Source organism: Netta rufina (assembly GCF_964035555.1).
Source record: "Netta rufina genome assembly, chromosome: 10".
Classification (NCBI taxonomy): Eukaryota; Metazoa; Chordata; class Aves; order Anseriformes; family Anatidae; genus Netta; species Netta rufina.
The window spans coordinates 2372369-2395358 of record NC_140133.1 but is presented as its reverse complement, the minus strand read 5'-3'; the positions used below and the strand labels follow the sequence as shown (position 1 = coordinate 2395358).

The 22990-nt window shown below is 36.6% G+C and overlaps 1 protein-coding gene across 1 annotated transcript in view; it reads left to right on the top strand.

Annotated features, from left to right (window-relative positions):
* Positions 1–22990, top strand: part of CACNA2D3 (calcium voltage-gated channel auxiliary subunit alpha2delta 3) — a gene marked incomplete at both ends in the record, with an annotated part of 463508 nt that overhangs the window by 361974 nt on the left and 78544 nt on the right. The window contains 9 exons of the mRNA XM_084292978.1: positions 1686–1757; positions 1988–2049; positions 3904–3971; positions 5913–5958; positions 6146–6267; positions 7071–7164; positions 8687–8782; positions 10055–10176; positions 10745–10825. Coding sequence (XP_084149104.1) covers positions 1686–1757; positions 1988–2049; positions 3904–3971; positions 5913–5958; positions 6146–6267; positions 7071–7164; positions 8687–8782; positions 10055–10176; positions 10745–10825 — 763 coding nt within the window. The remainder of the gene's footprint in view (positions 1–1685; positions 1758–1987; positions 2050–3903; positions 3972–5912; positions 5959–6145; positions 6268–7070; positions 7165–8686; positions 8783–10054; positions 10177–10744; positions 10826–22990) is intronic.

Genomic DNA, 22990 nt, shown 5'->3' with positions numbered 1-22990 from the left:
TTTCAATATCCCTGAGGAGGGAGTATGAATTAATTAGCAGTACTAGAGGGTTTCTATTGTAATGATAATTACTGTTGTGAAAGATTTATAGATGCTTCTAACCACAAGAAGTCGCACAAATACAGTAATTTCACTTTGTAATTGAAGATATCCTGAAACAACCAACTTAAACTTTCTGTACTGGGCCATTAATTAAAAATACAAGCAAAAGAAGTTGCTTCTACCACACCTAAATCTAACTGAATTTAAATAGAATACTTCCATATCTTGATGGTATAACTGCTTAGCAGTGACTTTCTCATTTCTCCCCTAAAGTCCTGAAATAATCGATGGACAAATTCAAAATACTAACACTGAGGATTTCTGAGAAAACGGGTCTTGTCATATCTCAATTTCAGCCCAGAGCCCTCGTGTTCAGACCAGCTGTGGAAGGGTAGACTGTGCTCCTTGCTAGTGCACCTCACGGTGTAGGGCAATCATGGCATGTTCCCCTAAAGGAGAGGCTGTGCCAGCTGGCATCCTTTTGGAGGAAGGTTCTGCTTTCTTAGGGAGCAAACAGGTGTGCTAAGGAATGGCGTTTTACAGTTGATGTCTAGGGGATTTGCAGCACAGATCTGGGAGCCTTCAACTCATGCAGAAGCTGAGATAAAGTTACTGAAGGGCCCAGGGATAAGCCTTTCAGGCCTCAGTTTAGGAAGGAGTCTTTTCAGAATCACAGGGGACTGCACCATTTCTGGCAATCCATAAAGAAACAGATTTAACCTGAAGAGTGGGAGGTAAATCACTGTGTATAAACCTTTTAAAATTTATTTTCTATTTTCCCTAGCAGCTTTCAGTTTCCTCTCTTTAAAAGTGTTTTTTTTTTTTTGTTTGTTTGTTTGGTTGGTTGGTTGGTTTATATAGTAATGAAACATAATTTGGAGGGGGTGTTAAAAATTCTTTTGTACTTCTTTGAGAAGGACAGGTCCAGGCCAATTCTTAGAGCTGTGACTGCCTTAGGGCTCCTGTTATAGAGATAAAACTCAGTGCTTGCAAAGGGTGCCCAGACACCAGTGGACCACCAGAGTGAATCACAGAGCACTGTAGCTGTGTGTTCCCATTGTAATAGGTTACCGATCAAATGGCCTGTCATGCTTTTGCTGGTTCTAATTTTTGATGCAGTTAGGATGTAGTTTCTTGGGGTAGTTTGGGATGCAGCCCAATGTTAGAGGATCAAGCTGAAGCAGAATGAATAGTGACGTAAATGGGGTTTTCTCTTTTTTGCTTTGTTACTGTATGTAAGATTGTGATGTATTTAAAAAATGAGCCCTGGTCTAACTTGAGACACCAAATCCAGATGGGAACCCAGTCTTTAACCTTCCTATGTAGAAACTGTATAACAGTTGGGTTGTCAGTTACACTGTCTTTCCCACATAAGATTCGGATTACTACATGAAGAGTTATTTTGCTATGAAGGATGCTGAGAGCTCCTGCTTTATATACCTCAGCAACTTTCCTAAAGTTTTGTGGCAGGAGTCTTGGCCTTTACAGACTATCATGAAATCTTTAAGGGGTTTGTTCAGTATGCAGCAGAACTATGAAAACTGAAGAGACAGTACTACTTATGCCAAATGAATGTAACAAGAAGCTCAAAGAATTACAGAAAATGCAGATAAAGGATTTGACACACATTTTCTTCATTTCAGCTCCGAAATGCAATGGTGAATCGGAAAACAGGGAAGTTCTCCATGGAAGTCAAAAAGACAGTGGACAAAGGGGTATAAATACTTTTCCAACTGAGTAAAAAGCAAGCAGTTTCTTTTCTTTTTTTTACAAGTCTTAAGATTGATTACCATAAATATGATTCACTGTGGTATATTTTTTCACTCACTGAATGTATACGTTGCTTATAATTTTTATCACTGACTAAACACAATCTTTTATACATTTCTTATAGCAAACTAACTGTTTTCCCCCTCCCCTTCTGACTTTCTTGTTCTGAATCTAGAAACGGGTATTGGTGATGACAAATGACTACTATTATACAGACATCAAGGGTACTCCATTCAGGTAGAGCTGACCGTAATAAATTGCCATTTCATCAGACTCATTGGACTTGCATTTGTACAGAACTTGTGAACTCATTAAAAACTTATCAGCAAAAAGTGACAATAAAATATCCCTGGACAATGCTGAAAATAGCTAGGAAAAGAAGTTTACCAGCATTACTTTCAGCTTTTCCAGGGATGGAAAGTTTGTGCAAGCTCACACAGACAGATTTGCCATGTTTGTCATGGCTTACATTTCATTAAAAAAAATATTCAGTTGAGGTTTACATTGAATGAAAGGCTTTTGCAAGTACTTAGAGAGCTATAAATACTATAATCCATTTAAGTAATTACATATTGAGCCCCATTTTGATTTTTTCCACAACAAAATGTAATGTAAAATGAGATAGTATTTCATTTCCATTTTGAGGTTTGGATATTTTCTTTCTCTGAACTACCTAGAGTGTATTTGTGTAGCTGAAACTGAGCAAGTCAGCCATGTTATTTTGGCATGCATTTTAGCAAAACCAAAAAAGACAAGAAGTCTTTTTACAAAATATATTATATTATTATATAAATATACAAAATATATTATATTATTATATAAATATATTTATATATTTACAAATATAAGCATTTACAAATGCTTATATTTGAGTTAGAAATAATCCATTAATAAAATTATATTAACTGTACCTTATGCTTAAAGCATAAGGTTGTTGTAATACTCAACTGAAATTTTCTTCAATGGAACCTCTTCACAAAACTTGAGCTTTATTTTTACATAGAGAAAATATAGGCACATTTCTCTCATCTCTGATGCATGTGTTTATTCTTGTTAAAATCCACACATGGGTGGTAAAACTCAGTGTAATTTTTGTGGCAATGTCATTCTTACCCCATTTAGGAAACAGATGTTGGGCTACATATGTGCATGCAGTGTGACTTCTGATCCTTAGGACAGAAATATAGGAGAACTGCCTTTTTCAGCATGGTCTGTATGTAGTTTAGATGGGATGAGTGTATAGCTTCAGGAAGACAGCAGGGCAGCAATTATGAAAATATACACTGTAATGTCAAAGATGTTTACTTTCAGCCGGTTTCCAGATTGAGCTTTTGATTGCAGCATGTGTGCTCTTGGACTTGGTGCCTCTATGTGTACTTAAAGTATCAGCCCATGTATTTTCAGTCATACTGATTACTGGCAGGTTACTAACCTTGGATGAATGAATGCCAAAAGGTATTCTGTGTATGTATTCAGTAGGAAGAGTCATGGATCCCTCAGCCAGTTCATTAAATTTGAATAGTCTAAATGGTAGACTGAAAACCAATGCAAAATAAGGCACTTAACTGTGGAAGTTTATGAAGCTAAAGTCAATGCAAAAATGTTGAACTAGAAAAAAATATGAGTAGCAGGAAAGGTCTGAGAGGAATCATGCTGCTGTAGCTGCATATGACATCTTTTCCTCTCAGTAGCTCCATTGATTCTCACTTCTATGTAGTTTCTCAACATCTCAGTCTGATTTACAAAAAATTGTCATCGTTGTAAGACCGTGGGCATATTTGAGGCTCAGATGAAGAAATGTCATGCTGGGTGAACAGCAGTGAGCTTAGAGGGGCTCATTTATTAGTTTGCTAGAGAATAATGATTTACTGCACCTCTAAACAAACATAAATACAGCCAATTGTTGCAGGAACATCAAAACTGAATCAGCATTGAAACAGCTAGTTGAACAATAAATATGATCAGTGAGGACTTGGAAACAGTTTTGAAGTTAATTGGAGTACACTGGCTAGAAGTGTTAGAAATGAAAATATCTCTGAATGTCTTTTATTGTGTCACAGATTTCAAGGTCTGCTTTATTTCTCTGCACAGTTTAGGTGTGGCTCTCTCTAGAGGACATGGAAAATACTTCTTCAGAGGGAATGTAACTGTAGAAGAAGGTAAGATACTCTCTACCTTGTCACATTCCTGACACAGTAGTTTAATTGTTGATGTGGTACAGCTAAAGCTTGTATGTTTCTCTGCAGATTCCATAAGGAAATTAGATTTTATTTTATTTTTTAGATCTTCTACTTCATGGGATTTTTTCCTCATTTATAGTAAGCATAGTCTGACTGCGAGTTTTCTTTAGATGAGCATCATCTTCTGTCCTCCTCTCTCAATGTTCCAGAAAACCACTTATAGTCTAATGTTAATTATTTGTGATATTTTCTGAATGAAGTAACCACTGAGAGCACTGTAATAGCTATGGCTTTTTTGCTCACACGCTACACATTTTTAAACATTTCAGAGCTAAAACTACCTCATCATAGTAAAAGTAATGAGGGGAAAGGCCCTTCTTGCTTTATGTTTTTTTTTTTGTTTGTTTGTTTTTGTTTTTTGGGTGAGGGTGTAAGTCTGCAAATAAAATGTGTGGAGGAGTCAACTGTTGGATGGTAATAAAGTTGTTTGGCAACAAGACCGAAATCTAAGGGTCCTGAAGATGAAGAGAGAACAGAGGCATTTTGCAAAGGTGATTAGGCAAAAGGGGTCTGCAGGAGCTGCTAGCTGGCTTCAGTCTGTGCATGGTGTATGTAGGCAGTGGAAGAGCTGTGCGCTGTGAGGTGATGAAGTTTTAGGAATTGCAGAGAAAAAGTTGTTCAAGAGAGGAATATTTTCTGATATTATGGTTAAGTCTATGTTGGTCTCTGTTTCCAATTCTCTTTCTTGTTTCACTGATGATTTTATTTTTTTAGGTCTTCATTCTTCAGCTGTATGCTTGCAGCAAAAATACATTTCTATTCATGGCAGAAATGTAAAAATAAATGCTTTATATTTTATGAAGCAGTTGAATAAAAAATAAATTTCTAGGTAGAACAAGAGGACAGCAGAATTCTTGGATCTTACTCTCCAAATTGTTCCCAACATCTCCTATCTATTTTCTTTAATCTAGCCATATATTTCTACCAGCCAGTCTGATATTTCCTCCTGGATGCATCACCAAAGAAGTTGATGTAGCCATAACATTTTCTCCCACTGTTTCCTTCACTGTTCCTCTGTCACTGACACATTATTGTCCTCTCTAAGGATGATAATTGTGGTTCTAGTTTTGACTTTCCTGTTTTCCTTAACCATCATAGGTCTGTCTTTACATAGTATGTACTCTGGGGGTTAAATCCAGAGCCTGCCTTCTGAACCCTGTTTGCTTATTGTCTATTGATACATGCTTTAAAAGTTTTGAAAATTGTCAAAGTACATTTTTATTGTGCTATATAATTAATGATTTAGTTCTTATTTACAAGCATCTGCATGACGTGTTAGAACAATAAACCTATTCTGAATTATTGTTAGAACAATAAACCTATTCTGAACAATCCAGTAAATTGCAGTTTGTGTTCATGGGTTGTGTGCTTCGTTTTTGGGAGGAGTTGTTTTTTTAATGAAATATTTTTTAAAAGACAGAAATAAATAATTTATGCTAAACCACATATTTCTCTTTTTCTGTGAAAAGAGAAATATGTGGTTTAGCATAAAGAACTTTACTAGCCACATAGAACAAGGGAGTATGAATAAGAGGGGTTTTAGCCATTGTGCATTTCTCTTTGCTTAGGTTTTCTTCTAAACTTCAAATATATCATGTGAGCAATTTGTATGAGTTAAAAAATATCAGGAATAAAAACCCCAAAACTTTTCCTTCCTTTTCATTTTTAGATCTGATTTAGTTGGCTTTTGCCAGTTTGTTAGACCCTGAAGTGTATTTGAACATAGTTTACTATGATTTATTATATTGTGGTAATAATGCACTTTCCAAGAAGGGAAGGGTTTATGTTATGGAGTGTATGTTAATAACCATCTGTTACACAGACTGCTCCCTAAATAAACCATTATTATTCCTGTTACAGGTTTACATGATTTAGAACACCCTGATGTATCTTTAGCAGATGAATGGTAAGCCTTAAACAAAGCATGAAGTTGGTGTCTGTTACTCTTCTTGGTTTCATATTGTTTGAAAACCAATTCTTTATGTTCAAAGACAAAGGTTCTGAATTGGTTCTAAAACCAATTCTTTATGTTCAAAGACAAAGATCGTGCTTATATATACTAACATTTTAATGTTTTGACAACATGTTCTCAGGTCCTATTGCAACACTGACTTGCATCCTGAACACCGTCAAATGACTCAGTTAGAAGCGATTAAAAGATACCTCACAGGAAAAGAGCCATTGCTCCAATGCAAGTATTTTGTTAAATATATATGTAGTAGACATTATCGTAGCTAAAAACTGTTATACTGCACCTTCTACAAAATAGAAAGCTATGTAGTTTAACTATTGATAACTTGAGATTGGCTTGCATGGCTAATATCACTTTGCTATTTCGTTTGCTTTTGAACTTTTTTCCAGAGTATCAATAAAAATATCAATGCTTTCTGATTTTTACAGTAAACAATATGCCTGAACCAAATATTCAAGGTTCTGCTCAGATGGTGTAGTTATGCAACGTTATCATTCCATCTGGTTTCATAAATCAAACAGGATTGGTCTGAATCAAGCCTTGATTGACTCTTCTGAAGAATATACCAGCTATTTCCTGAGTGTTTTAGGGAGAATATATATAAAATTAGCATTTCTGAACTGAAAAGCTGAATGAAAAAAGCACATGGATAAGTGTATATTTTCTCCAAGATGTTTGCAGAAACAGAGCTAGTGTGACTCAGTAGGCATAATTGTTTTAGCCTTATTTTGTGTGCAAATGCGAGCATGAGATATATACGGGAAAGGGTTACATGAATTGGAAAATGCATTTTTGTGTTTTCTAGCCAAAAATCGTTGTTTGTAATGAAACTATATATATATATATAAACTACCTTGTAATGAAACACCATGTAATATAGTAAATGCTTAATACTGCAAAAGGTTTGAATGTACATCACAGACAAAATAGAGTTTAGCGTAAAAACAAAAATCTAGTTACCTAACCAGTAAAAACAAACAAACAAACAACAACAACAACAAAAGATCCATATGCACATGTTTACTGATTTTACTATAATGTAATAGGTGACAAAGAATTGATCCAGGAAGTTCTGTTTGATGCAGTGGTGAGTGCACCAATTGAAGCTTATTGGACCAGTCTAGCATTAAATAAATCGGAGTAAGTAACCTTTGTATCAGTTATTATAATTATGGGTATCTTTTTAATAGTTATATTGAAGAACTGATGAAATACCTTACAAATTCTGATGCTTTGTCAGATTAGCAAGATTTGTTTGCATCAGTTTTCTAGTCCCTTTCTGATTATTTGCCTAAGAGTTTTAATTTTTCAACTGCATTAAAATGCATGGAAAAAATATATTAACCATTTCACTCTAACTAGCACTAATTTTGATTCAGTATTACGTGTTTATTTTATAGTATGTACATCATGATGATTAGTTTTAAGGTTACTCAAATTTTACAGTATAACTAATGTAATTGTATACTAACCACAGCACACAGTTGTGACTTTCTAACAAACTGTTTAGAATAATTGAGGAATTTAATGTATAATTTACAAAAATTGTTTATGGAACTGCTAATTTATCTTGAAACAAATTATATACAGAAAAAATTGCCCTGGTAAAACAAATCATTTCTGTAATCCTCTTTTTTATTTTTTTAATTTTTTTTTTTAGTTTTCCAGAGCTAAGTGTTAAGCAACAAGATGTTATATTCATTAGAGAAAACATGTTAAGATTAGTAGTTTGCATGAGATACTATTGCTGAAAGGCAATTCTGGGAGTTATCCTGATGATATTCAAATTTAACAAAATCTATATATGTTTTTAAAGTTACATGAAAAATAATATTGTCTAAAAAACATACTAAATGAGTAAAATCAGATGCAGTGAGATCTATTTCATAGAGCTAAGGATTATCCAGTGTCGTCTCAGAAGATAAAGATTGAAAATTTTTGCATGCTCATATACTCTAGCCACCAATCAATTTATATAGAAGCATAAAGTTTCTAGGAATCCTCCTACACAGTGAAATAACAACAGATCCAGTAAACACAAGGAAGACAGCTGTGGAGACATTTGATCCCCTTTTATATTCTGATTTATGCTAATTAGACAGGACACTTTGTGATAATATATCTGAAGCTCTTGTTGCCCTAACAAGTAGTTTCTTTAAAGCAGCTACCTTGGTACTGTAGCTAGTGATGGAGCAACAGGGTTCAGCCTGACCTACCTGCCACATTTTTTCCTAAGGTCTAGAGGCAAATCACACACCTAAAACTTGAAGTGTAGATGTACCATAGAGATGTTGAATAGAAAGGGAACTGTCTGGATTTCATGCTCGTCTTCAGTCACTTGGTGCCAGTGGCTATCAAATGGTTGTTATATACCTATGCTGACCCTTTTTTATTCTGGCTTCCGTGTCATCCCATCCCCCAGATCTTGCCAAATTTACCTTCTTTTACTTTTCAGTTGCTCTTGGTCTAAATAGCATTTCCACATCGTATGTTTGCCAAAGCACATTTGACTTCAAAGTAAAACAAACAAACAAACGAAAAACCATTTTAAAACTATCTTTCTAAAAAATGTGTACACTTGTATCTTCTGTGACTGGTAACATAGCTTTATCTGTTTACTGCCTGGAAACATTATCTTTGTTTGTGTTCTGCTTTATTTCAGAAATTCTGACAAGGGAGTGGAAGTTGCCTTCCTTGGAACACGGACCGGACTATCTCGTATCAACCTGTTTGTGGGTCCAGAACAGCTTACTAATCAGTAAGTAACAAAGCTATGCTTGGCAACAGTGTGTAAAAAAATGTTTATTTTAGGAAGCATATCTACTGTCTCTTCCAGGGTTTTGCTCTGGTGCGCTGAAATACATAGAACAAATTAGAAAGATAATAGGATCCTTTAAATTCTTTCTTCAGTGGGAACAATGAGCTATTGTATACCTGTATCCTATACATTTACTTTTCCCTCCACTTTTCTGGAGTTAGCTTCACATCTTTATTCTTCAGAGGAGATTCAGAGGAGAGTTCAGGATATGCTACATCTGCAGATGCCAAGGGTTTTTTCATTTTTTAAAATATTTCATTTAAAAACAAATATTTCAGGGTTTTTATGTTACTGTTTTGCAAAATTTTTTTGCTTTTGAAATCTGAGTGACAGATGTGGACTAGGATCCACAGGAAGGATAATCAAGAGATCTCATAATTCAAAACTTTCCTTTCTTGCTTCCTTGAAGATCTGATGCGGTGAAGGTAGAGGTTTCTTAGAACAGAGAGCTATAAAATCAGGTCTGAAAAATAATGCCTTTACTAGGCAGCAGCTTGATAGTGTCAGGCAAATCTATATGCATTATGTATGTAAAAGAAAATCTGTACTTGATGTTTATGATAATTTGTTTACTGAATATAAATTGTATGATGTTTATATGACCAGAAAATGTTGCTTCAGTGTGAGTAGCCTGACAGGTAAGATCAATAGTACTACAATTTCTTACCTCTAGACAGTAAACTAGAACAATGGCATTGAGACTGTACTTGCTGTTTTTCCCCATAGGAACTTTCTGTTGTCAGTATTCCATGAGATCATTGAAGAATGAAGTATGTAGTTGTCCACTACCTCCCTTATATATTCTTTGTAAAGTAGGATATTAATTACTTTTTTTTTCTTAAAAACCTAGGTCACTGGCAGCAAATTACCAAACCTTCATTGCCTTTTTCACATTGCACAATTCACTGTTCTTGCATTCTTCTGAGAGAGAATTTAGATTAAACATTTTTATTTTATATCTGTACAAATGTATTTAGTGGTACTTAGTTTACTATTTTTTCCATCCTTCAATACAAAAGCAATTGCAAGTCTACCTCAAATAATTATTAGGTGCTAAAGTTAACCTTTTGTTGTATGAATGGTATTAGAAAAATGTCCCAAACCATTTTCTTTTCTGAAAGAATGAGTTTTGTTTTTTCTTGTCTTTTGAAGATAGATACTACTGTGCGGCATGCCACAAACAAGTATTTTCTTTCTCTCTTCTTTCTCAAGAGATTTCCTGACAGCTGAAGACAAGGAGAACATTTTTAATGCTGATCATTTTCCACTCTGGTACAGAAGAGCTGCTGAGCAAATACCTGGGAGCTTTGTCTATTCAATCCCATTTAGTACAGGTCTATAATTTTGTCACACTCTACATTCTGAGCCATATATGATACTGAAAAGATACTAAGTATGTCAATATGGAGTAGGCTCTGTAGTTAATCTGAAGTGTTAATACATACATTGAAATTTGCAGCTTCTTTACTGGTCCCTTGACAGGTTCATCTTCTATAGGGCTCAAAGTGAACACCCAAGATGACGTGTAACAATTATTGTTGAATATTTGCTTAGGTTCAACTTACAGTCTAGTATTGTAATCAAGTCCAACAGACCAAGTGTCAACATCACAGAGAAGCCCTACCAGTTGTCACCTTTGTTGCCATTTTTTGCAGAGAAGGCAAGAGTGTGATTACCCATGTCAGTGTTTTAAGCTTGTTGGGATGGGGAATTTTGAAATGCTAGTGCCTGTATATTGTATGCATACATACACTATGAGGTTTGCTGTCTTATGAACACATTTTGTGAGCACATTATTCACTCAATTATTTCAAACCAGGGGGTGAGGGTGGAAAGCTGAATTTCTTTATTCTGCAGTATCTTACTTCTTTTTTTTTTTTTTTTTCTTAATACATCTTGCAGAAACAGCAAACAAAAGCAATGTAGTGACAGCCAGTACAGCTATTCAACTTTTGGATGACAGAAAATCCCCAGTCGTTGCAGGTAAATTTTTTTTGTTTTTTTTATTTTTTGTTCGTTATTTTCAAAGCAGTATATGTTCTTCACTTCCTATGAGCAGGAACTTAATGTAGAAATATAATCTTACAAGAAAAAAGGAGGATGGAAAGATGCAGAATCAACTTCATGACGTATATGTTCAATTCTTAAAGAACACTTACTGACTCCTCTCTCTAAGATCTTGATCCTTTATTAAATGAATTTATCGATTAATCTAAACTCTCTGTCAGCAAGGGATTTTAATTTAATAGAAATAATAACCATTATCAGTGAAATATTTTTAAAAGACATGATTCTATATCATCATTAATTGGAATATATTATGTTAAGGAAAAGGAGATGTAAATGACTATCTGATGTGTAAAGATTCCATACAATCTTCAGGTTTAAAAATACTGTTCTGTAACAAATGATATTAAGTGACCAGTTTGCCTAGATTATCAGAGGTGTGATTTTATCAGAGAATATAAATTAGATAGCAAAGATCTTCAGTTTACCAGCTAAGAGTATAAAAGTACCTAAAGACTATAAAGTGAAGTTTGGCAGCTACAGATTAGAGATTAAATGTACAGATTTAAAATTTAAAATACCTGATTTTTAATTGTTGGACATTGCTCAGTTAATTTCAGGATGCTCTTCTGAACAGTTTTCTCTAGATACCAGTAGTTACTGAATCTGAAGTAGGAATTAAGTTAGAGAAGCCTTATGGCTTATTATACCAGAAACCAAGCCATTTTATAGAAAATTGGGTAGCTACAACATGAAACAAGACCCATTTTCCACTCTTCTCATATTTAAAATATGATTTAAAATGCAGTAAGATATGCTGAATACTATCCTGAAAGAGCAAGCATATGCAAGGTAATTCAGAAACCTCTAATCTGGCTTTTTACTTTTCTTTCTGTAACGTTTAGTAACTGAACTAGAGATTTTTGGGGGATATGAAGCATTTTGAAAGAATATGCTTTGAAATTTTTTTCCTTCTCCCTAATCTGTTTGCATGCTTTGGACCAAATAGTGGAAAAACTATTTTGCATGAAACTATCAGTCAGTCACAGCCATTCAGAGAGAAAGAAGTACATGCGTTAATCTTGTCCTCTTTAAATTGAGATTGTAAATGTACCATGAAATTTGTATTTTTTTCTATTACAAAATTTTCAAAGTTTCCAGCATCTACTTCAAATTTTAGGTTTTCTTATAAAGTTGACAGTGTTCCTGTTAGGCAAAATGGATTTGGAGGCAGAAATTTGAGGAGTGGTAAAGGGACAAAATTTGAAGTATTTATTTGTCAGACTTGGGAGACTAAAGTAGGATTATGGATAATGTTCTCAAATACCTATATAAAGGTTCACATTTTGGTCAGAACATCTCATTTTAATTTGTGTCAAGTGAGTATTCCTCGTCACTATTTGGTCTGAGGAGTGGATTACAGAAAGCATCAGTGTGGGATACGCAGTTCATGTAAAATCACTCTGTTCCTGGAAGGGATTTGACTAAAAATAAAGCTGTGCCAGAATGTTGTTTATTGCAGATAACTGCAAGAGTTTAAAGCAGGAAAAGAGAAAATACAGCATTACTATAAAATGGAAACCTGAGTTATGCCTGCCCATGGCGGGCATCCAACTCAGTCCAACTCTTATTACGAAGTCTTCACTCCTGTTTTCTTTGTAGTTTTTGGTTGATTCTATTTTTGTAGAAAGGGATCAATTATAACAGACTTTGTATGCAAATCTATGCTGTGGCTCATTGGAAGCAGGAAGAATCAACTCTTTTAATATAGGCAAAAATTCCTAATATCAGTGAGACTACAGACTGTTACTAAGAGGAGTTGAGCGTTACTGTTGCTGTTTCACCATCTGTAACTATTAAATGACAGTTCACTGTGAGAATGCAGTTCCTTACTGGGGGAAAGAAAAAAAAGTAAAAAAAAAAAAAAAGTAATTTGTTTTTGAAATTTCCTCCTGCCTCTTTCAACTGAGATTTTGAGTTTTTGCTTAAATGAATGCAAGTTTCTATAGAAAGTGTGAAAGAAGGAGATAAGGCTTTAATATATTTGTGGTAGCAGCATATTTATTACTGTTTTTACAGAGCTCAGTTTATTTGCAGGAGACAGAGACAATAGTACTGACAGCATGTTTTTTTGCAGTGAAAACACATTTATGCTTAATTTTTTTTGTCTTAGTGTTCTCTGTTATCATTCCACCTATAGCTTACATTATAACGATCAGTTTCTTCAAACTGCCCATGGAATTTTTTTTATTATTGTTATTCTAAACATGATCTAAAAATTGTAGAATTTGCTCATTGTAAGAACAATAAAACTTTACCAATAAAGTGTTGTGGTGTCTGAAAAGAAGCTAGCCCTCATTGCTGTGCATATATAACTGGAACACTGTACCAAGGGAAGGGCAGTGTAGCTAAATTAGAGAGAAATGGAAATTCTCCGGTAACCTGAAAATTTCTTATATTCAGAGTAATTCTAAACAGAAGAGAAATCTGTGTTGTTCTTAAAGGCATCTTTACAGTCATTTTTTTATCAAAGACCAGTGAGTGATTGGGAGGTGCATTCAAGTATTGCCATGTCTCTGTGAATCTACCCTGACATAGTGTTTTCTGATGAAGCTGTTCTGAAGACTGCAATAATTCCTGCTTTGACACAAGGGAAAAATCAGTGCATAGGGAATCCTGTTTTACATTATTGCAAGCTTCTTGGTAGACATTTTTGTTTTCTTTCTGTGCATTAAGCGTTCCTTATACGGATGGCCTAAAGATCAGCCACTGTCAGAATCTTTGCAGACCCCAAAGGGTCACTTTCTGCCATTCTTTACCATGTTGATATAGTTATAACTTGTATGTAGTTCTTTCAAACGAATAGACTTACCGTTACTTTTCAAAATGATTAAACATGGGTAAATGTTTTCTCATTGCCATTATTTTCTGCTACCAAGCAGTAAAAGATGAGAAGAAAATGGAAAGTACTTAGATTCATACTTTTATATAGCATCTTGTCTTTCTACAGGTATGTGACACACAAGGTTCTGGGGAAGCCATCCTTCAAATGCATGGCAGGTGCATTAAATTCCATGGTAGATGGTGCCATAGCATTAAATTCCATAGTACAAAGTGCCATAGCAAAAGGGAACAGTAACTGTTAGATTATTCCCTGGTCTCTGCCACAGAGTAATGTTGTGAGACCAATAGAAAGAATTTATCAGGTAAGAGATGTCTTAGGAAAAAAAACATCATTATATGGCTTACAAGAATAAAAGAAATAACATTTAAAGTAATACTACTGATGCCTGCTAAAAATGCAGATCATACCTAAGAGTTACTTTATGTATATATTATTTAAATTTAAAGATACACTGATATATAAAAATATATTTCAGCAGGCTTTTGTAATCAGATATAAGAGGTATTAGAGAATCTGAAGAAAAGACAGACTAATCCTCTTCTATTCACCAATAGTTTGATTTTTATATGCTTTTACCAAAAATCATTATTATTCAAACATAGAATATTATATTTTATATCTGCAAACTGTTTGTCCCATGTAAAACCAGGATCCTTTCCCTTTCCAGTATTTAACTTTTCAGAACTGATTATTTTTCTAGACAGTCCCTGTACAGATTCAGTGTTCTTGTCTCCAAATCCTAGAGGAGATAAATATTTGCAATTGTTCTTACCTACCACCCTCATTGTTCTAATTTTAGTATCATTTAAGAAAAAAAATACGTTATAACCGGAAATTAAATTATTCCATGTTATATATCCCCAAACAAGAGGCTAAAACCTTTCAGGTATTTTGAGTGACCTTGAATTTTGAAGATTTAGGTTCTCCTTTCTGTTTCCCCATCCATAAGATCGATGAAATCTTTACCATATCTTCTTTCAGGACTAATTCGTTAAAAATGGCATGTTATTTTCAATGCTTCTACTCTGGCCACAGGAAAGTGACCCCGAAAACCCTGCTGTTTAAGCCATTTCAAACAGTGCCTTGAAGAAAGGAAAGACCTAAAATCTCATATTACATTTAAAATACAAGTCTGTCTTTCTGAGGCTGGTCACACTTCAGTTTTTTGATCTTTCCTGTTTGAATCAGCCTCTGTAGAATGGCAATTTGAAAGAAAAATTGGTGAATATATGAGTTTTCCAGTAACTGAGACTTTGTGTTATCTAGGTATACAAGTGTTATCTGAGTATGCAAGATTGTTTTATACTGTCACGGAGGAAAATGTGTGCATTGTATGTGGAACTAACTGCCTTATATTAAAAACAAACAAACAAACAAAAACCTTCATTGCCCTTCTTTTATGTGTGTTAGTAATCATTATAAATGCTACTTTGAAACACTAGGATTTCTTGAAGTGAATTAGAACGAAGTTCTTACGCAAATCTCTCTTTGATCCAGATCCAGCATGTGCTTTGAAAAAATAACTTCCAATAATTTAATTCAAAGTAGTGAAGTACTTATATTTCTAGGAATGGCAGGTATTTTAAAAGTTTCTCAAATAGTTAAGTCAGTTATTGTTACAACAGCATAGAGTTAAATATATCTATTTTAAATCTCTGTACAGCTTGCTTTTTTTTTTTTTCTTTTTTTTTCTTTTTTGTCATATGTATTGCTTCGGTATTACTATATTATTAAAAACATACAAGCAAATGTCACTGTCATACAGAGTCTGTAAAATTTATGGCACCATCTATGAAACTTCATTTTAGCAGTTTAGCAGCCTAAGGTAAAATGAATATGTCTTCATAATGACCTATCAACCAAATTTTTGAAGTGTTCTAAAATAGATGTTTTCCTTGTCAGGCAGGACAGTGGTTTACTTAATCTTTACTCCACATTGTGAGCCACAGAAGTAATTCAGCGGTAGTGTTTAGTAAATCCCTCAAAATGCTTTGCATGCTTTGGTGAAAAAACACTAGTTTATGTTTTTCCAGAGTTTTTTGTTCATTTTGAATATTATCTGTGTATTCATAAATTTAATATTGGTATATAGTCTAATATTTTCATTGGAATGTATATTTGCACAGCCTAGCCTAGTAACTGACAGACTTAGATTAGGAGTCAAGACTTAGGAAACAGGATTTGTAGGTAATGCATGAGGACAGGTAGGCTCCTCTAAAAAATGATTTGGAGCAAGTGGTAAAATCCTGACTCTTGTCCTTGACTGAACAGCAAATCTGAAGTTAGATGGTACACTCGATTCGTACACTTGCCTTCATTTGTGTTGGTTCTCTATTCATTTTACCATACAGAATTATTGTTTGGAATAATTAATGTGGATCTTTACGATATTTCTCTGCTAGTGTTGCCTTGAGAATTTAATTAATGTAATTCTTGGGCTTTCCTTAGAACTTGTTCTCAAAGAATCTAGGGTACTGATGGATGAATGAAGTGAGTATCCCAACATGTACAGTATACACATATATAGTAAATTCCACAGGGCATTCTCCTCTTCATTTCTGCACCTCTGCTTTGATATTGGTGGGTTTTGTTTGTTTTTGAGTACTATGTAATTTTGATGGGTGGGAAGAGCTTAAATACATGAATTGATCTTGAGATATACTAGAAATCAAATTTTATTTATTTATTTATTTATTTTCCTAAATAATTCTGCTGGCAAAATAAAACATTGATTGCAGAACAAGACAGCAGATAAGATCATAGAATCATAGAATCATAGAATATCCTGAGTTGGAAGGGACCCTTAAGGATCATCAAGTCCAACTCTTGACACCGCACAGGTCTACCCAAAAGTTCAGACCATGTGACTAAGTGCACAGTCCAATCTCTTCTTAAATTCAGACAGGCTCGGTGCAGTGACCACTTCCCTGGGGAGCCTGTTCCAGTGTGCAACCACCCTCTCTGTGAAGAACCCCCTCCTGATGTCAAGCCTAAATTTCCCCTGCTTCAGCTTAACCCCGTTCCCGCGGGTGCTGTCACTGGTGTTAATGGAGAAAAGGTCTCCTGCCTCTTGACACCCCCTTACGAGGATGTTGTAGACTGTGATGAGGTCTCCCCTCAGCCTCCTCTTCTCCAGGCTGAACAGGCTCAGTGACCTCAGCCGTTCTTCGTACGTCTTCCCCTCCAGGCCTTTCACCATCTTCGTGGCCCTCCTCTGGACACTCTCCAACAGTTTCATGTCCTTTTTATACTGTGGTGCCCAGAACTGCACACAGTACTCGAGGTGAGGCCGCACAGCGCAGAGTAGAGCGGGACAATCACCTCCTTTGACCTACTAGCGATGCCGTGCTTGATGCACCCCAGGACACGGTTGGCCCTCCTGGCTGCCAGGGCACACTGTTGGCTCATATTCAACTTGCTGTCTACCACGACCCCCAGATCCCTCTCTTCTAGGCTGCTCTCCAGCATCTCATCGCCCAGTCTGTACGTGCAGCCAGGGTTTCCCCGTCCCAGGTGCAGGACCCGGCACTTGCTCTTATTGAACTTCATGTGGTTGGTGATCGCCCAGCTCTCCAACCTATCCAGATCCCTCTGCAAGGCCTTTCCACCCTCATTCGAGTCCACAACTCCTCCAAGTTTGGTGTCATCAGCAAACTTGCTCAAAATACCTTCTATTCCTACATCCAGATCGTTTATAAAAATATTGAAAAGTACCGGCCCTAAAATGGAGCCTTGAGGGACCCCACTGGTGACCGCCCGCCAGCCTGACGCAGCCCCATTTACCATAATCCTTTGGGCCCTGCCCGTTAGCCAATTGCTCACCCATCGTGTGATGTTTTTATTTAGCTGTATGGTGGACATTTTGTCCAGTAGGATCCTATGGGAAACTGCGTCAAAAGGCTTGCTGAAGTCCAAAAAAATCACATCAGCTGGTTTCCCTTGGTCCACCATATGGGTGATCTTATCGTAAAAGGAAATCAGGTTAGTTAGGCAGGATCTACCCTTCACAAACCCATGCTGGCTGGGACCAATGACTGCTTTGTCCCCCAGGTGCGCCTCAATAAGTTCGAGAACCATCTTCTCCATGATTTTGCCAGGCACTGACGTGAGACTGACAGGCCTGTAATTGCTAGGGTCTTCTTTCTGACCCTTCTTGAAAATCGGCACAACATTTGCCAGCTTCCAGTCTACCGGGACCTCTCCAAATTCCCAGGATCGTTGAAAAATAATTGAGAGAGGTTCCGCGATGACGTCCGCCAGCTCTTTCAGCACCCGGGGATGAATCCCATCCGGACCCATGGACTTGTAGGGATCCAGATGGAGCAGCAAATCCCGCACACGTTCAGGGTTGGTTGGGAGTTTGTCATCCCCACCGTCCCGGTCCTCCAGCTCAGGGCACCCTGGGTCCCGAAGCCCATCATCGGCATTGAAGACAGAGGCAAAGAAGGTGTTAAGCATCTCTGCTTTGCCTATGTCATTGTCTGTGAGGAGACCTTCCCTATCAAGGAGCGGCCCTATGTATTCTTTAGTTCTCCTTTTTCCATTCACATATCTAAAAAAACCCTTTTTATTTTCTCTCACAGACACAGCCAGCTTCAACTCTAGGTGTGCTTTGGCCACACGAACTTTCTCCCTACAAACACGAACAGCATCCCTGTATTCTTTCCATGACACCTGGCCCTCCTTCCAGTAGCGAAACACTCTCTGTTTCCGCCTAATCTCCATTAGAATGTTCCTGGTCAGCCACGCCGGCCTCCTGCCCCGCCTGCCTGACTTGCGATATTTAGGAATTGCCTGATCTTGTGCTTCTAGGAGGCATTGCTTAAAGAATGACCAGCACTGGTGGACATCGAGGCCTTCAAGAGCAGTTTCCCAGGGGACCTTGCTGACTAGTTCCCTGAGCAGCCTGAAGTCTGCTTTCCCCATATCTAGGGATGAGGTTTTGGTGGCACTTTTCCTTCTGTCACTGTAAATTTTGAACTCAACCACTTCATGGTCACTATGACCAAGGCGGCCACCAATCACCACATCTCCCACCAGACCCTCTCTGTTTTCTAGCAACAGGTCTAGGAGGGCACCTTTCCTAGTTGCCTCCGTTAGCACCTGCACCAAGAAGTTATCATCTAGGTGCTTCATGAACCTCCTGGACTTGCTCGTGTCAGCCGTGTGGCACTCCCAGTTAACGTCTGGCAAGTTGAAGTCCCCCATAAGGACAAGGGGAGTTAATCTCGAGGCCTCTCTTAGTTCTGTAAAGAATAATTTATCGGCGCTATCGTCCTGGCCAGGCGGTCTGTAATAGACTCCCACAACGACATCCCCTTTATTCGTTCGTCCCTTGATCCTTACCCAGAGGCTCTCAACTTTGCCATTGCCGACCTGAAGTTCCACACAGTCCAGCCCCTGCTTCACATACATCGCCACCCCACCACCTCGCCTACCCTGCCTGTCCCTCCTGAAGAGCCTGTAACCATCTATCGCAACACCCCAGTCACAGGACTCATCCCACCAGGTTTCGCTTATGCCGATGATGTCGTAGTTGCGGGACTGGGCCAGGACTTCTAGCTCATCCATTTTATTCCTCATACTGCGTGCGTTCGTGTAGAAGCACTTCAGGTGCGTCTCCTTACACTCAGCACCTTGTGGATCTGACCGAAGGACCTCACTGGCACACAGCCCCTCTGATTCTAACGTACCATCCCTTAGGTCTTCACCGGCGTGCCTGGTTTTAGCCCCTTCCCCCTTCGACTCTAGTTTAAAGCCCTATCTATCAGCCCTGCCAACTCCTGATCAAAGATCCTTACCCCTCTCCAAGAGAGGCGCATCCCATCCGGTGCCATCAGGCCCAGTGTAGCATAGACCTTCCCGTGATCAAAGAACCCAAAGTTCTGCCGGTCACACCAGTCTCGAAGCCACGGGTTTATGTGAACAGCACGCCTTTCAGCTTCGATACCCCCTATTGGAAGGACAGAGGAAAACACAACCTGCGTCCTTTTTAAAAATTCAAATACTGCAGAAGTATAAAGTTCAAAAATACTTTGAGTGATTCTCTGCAATTATGTAGTATATGAATGCATTAATCCCAGTTTGAGTACTGTGAAATAATTGATTTATTTCCTCCCAGTAGACTACATTTCCAAACATTAATAATTTCCTTTTTCTTCTCTTCTTGTTTGTTGTGTCTTGAAATGAGCTTGGTAGTTTTATGCAGAAAGTCAAATGTGTAGTGTAAATAGCCCTAAAATCTGGGGAATCTCTCAGTAATCAGAAATGATAACTGAAGCTTTTACTGGAGATAGATAGTTATGAACTATGTAGCCATTGGTTTGCTTATGATGGGTTTCTACTTTGTATTCCTTCTCCCCTGTTGTGACTTGCTTCCACATCCAGATGTTTAACGTTGCTGCCTGTCTCATCTGGGGAGCATACAGACATTTTTCAGGTAAAATAAGCCCAGGAAGTACCAAGACCCTTCATGATTATTAGCACTATGACACTTTTCAGCCAAGTTCGAATATTAAAGTTGTAAAAGTTGGCATACTTTCTGGATGCTTAACTAAAGCCTGCATGTCTTTGTCTTCTGGCCAGCAAAGATAGATGGTTATTAGTAGGTAACAGTTGGCCTTTTTTTTTGTTAAGGCTATTAATGATAGATAAACTGTGCATAACGTCGCTAAATGTTCTACTTTTATATTCAAAAAGAGGGATCCTAATTTTGATTAGACATTGCATTACTAGGGAATAATGAGGCTGAATTTTGATTGTTTTTTCAAGCTTTGGATGGAAAGGCACATATGGCAAGCAAGTACATTTCAAATTAAGCTTTGTTTCTTTCAATATAATTTCTAAGGACAATTTCTGTAAAAAATGTTGGCATATTAAAGTTTTTTAATCTCTTTTCTAATTTGAAATTTTAAAGGCCATTTTTTTTCTGAAAACAGAGTAATACAGTGAGCCTCGTTGTGAAAGAAAGGAATAAAACAATATGTTTACATTCTCTGTCTTTGCAAATACCTTGCAGAGTAGAATGCCCTGATATTTTCCTTAATTTTGTGGGAAGGAGTATTTTTCACTGAGATTAGGAAAAAATATTGTACATTCTATAATACACGTTAGATTTCTGGAAAAACAACAAAGCCTTCTCAGCAACCTTTATCTGAAATATAAATCTGTGCAGACAACTTATTTCAGCAGCAGATGTCCATTGCTAAGCTTTACAAATTAAGGGGCTTCTGTGAGGAATCACTAGATCCAGTCTTCCACTTGTTACAGTCAACAATTGCTAAGGGCAGCAAACTGTGCCTTTTATCTCTATTTTTCAGTAGTTGAACATTCAGTTTCCTTTATTGAAAATAAATAATTTTGCATTTATTAGTTTAAGTAATTAAGTAAATGCGTTTCTCTTTTGCCTGCCTGTTGTTTTCTTGTCATCATAAATAACTGGAATTTATTAACTACAAACAATTGTAAATTTGTATACTCTTAACAGAGTTAAATGAGACATTTCCCTCTTTTTTTTTTTTTTTTTTTTTTTTTTTTGTTCTTTTCTTAAAATCAATTTAGAAAGTATAAATCAGACTTGGCATGAATTGGCTTGCTGTACTCCTTTAGCAGAATGAACAAATGGAAATACAAAATACTTTGCTTTCTGGCAGAACTCCGTATCAATTTACAGCCTTATGTGTGCATGAAAATCCCCAAAGCATCTCAAATTTGACTTGGAAAGAGTTCCTTTAAATGTTGTTGTGCCCTTCATTATCTCTTTTTCACTTTCATACAGTAAGAAAAATCAAAAGGATCAAAAGTTTTTTTTTTTTTTTTTTTTTTTTGTTTTTTTAAATAGGACTGTTCTTTAAAGACTAAGACTGGTTATTACTACCAAGGAAATATTTAATCAAACTATATTTTTACTTTGCTTGAGGACATCGGAAATATGAACTTACTTGTAATGGAAGCTGCATTGCTGTATCTAAGCCTATTATAAGACAGTGGGTAAAATCTCCATGGAGGCTGGAGGTTTATTAACTTTTATTTTAGGATCTGAACTCTGAATGGAGCTGTGCTCATTTTAGGTGGTCACCATAGGAAGACATCGTGATTTGGCTTCTGACTCATTTTTTTTTTCCTATGGGCAGTAAGATCCTATCTTGAATTATTTCAGTATTCTCTGTCTGCAAAACTGTATTTTGCTTTGCAAAATGTTGTCCTGCTAAATGGATACAAGAGTAGAAAATGTAGATCTCCGCACCTGAATGAGCTCTGAAAAGAGATTGTTCATTAAAATTTAGAAAATATTTCAAAAGAAAAGAAAAAGAATCAAATTCACTTCAGAGATAGTTCAGAGATACATCATCAAGAGATTTGGAAAGCCTGAATATAAGTATTCTAATAGATTCTGTCCTGATAATGTCTTAGATGAAGGTAATGTGCCTGGTGTGGGATACCACATTTAAAATATAATAAAAACCAAAAAGGTTCCAGGGAATGCAGGGGGTGAAAAAAGTTTGGAAAATATGGCCTCATAGGAAATTTTGGAACAGCTTGGGTTTTTTAGTCCACGACAGAGAGGAATGAGGACAGCCTATAATAAGAAGTACTTAACTGTTACGAGAGAGGGAGGGAAGGGAAGATTACTTGTTTTTAAATTAATTGTTTTCAGTGTCTGCTAGATTTACATTAAGACTGAGATGCTTAATTTTCTCTGGACATGAAAGTAACTGCAGATGCAGGAATAAGCTTTAAAATTTAGGTTTCAATTATTACTAAGTAGATAAGAGCAAGGGTTACATGACTCCTGACATATAGCCCATTACTCAGTTGAGGCTGTTATTAGAATAGCTTTCTCAGGGAACCCATCCATTGTAAGGAAATCAGAGGTCTCTGAATGCCATGTCACAGCTTCCTTTTGCCCTTTTGGAGTGTTACTCAGGTGTTGTCCTCAAGTTTCTGGCCTATAAAACCCACCAACAATATTTTCATCAAAGCAGGTTTAGGATAGATGCTGAGAAAAAAAAAAAAAACCTGCAGACTACAAGCACAGTTGATTTCTTCATCAGCTGCCTAAACAGGTCTTTAATCCATGTCACTGGAGAGGTTTAAAAACACCTTAGAAAAATTTCTGTCAGAAATAGTCCAGATATACTTCATCTAGTCTCAGAAAGGGTAGGTGGAGTAGCTGATCTCTCTTAGTTGTCTTTAAACTATTATTTCTATCAAATATTTGAAAAATACTTCTGCAT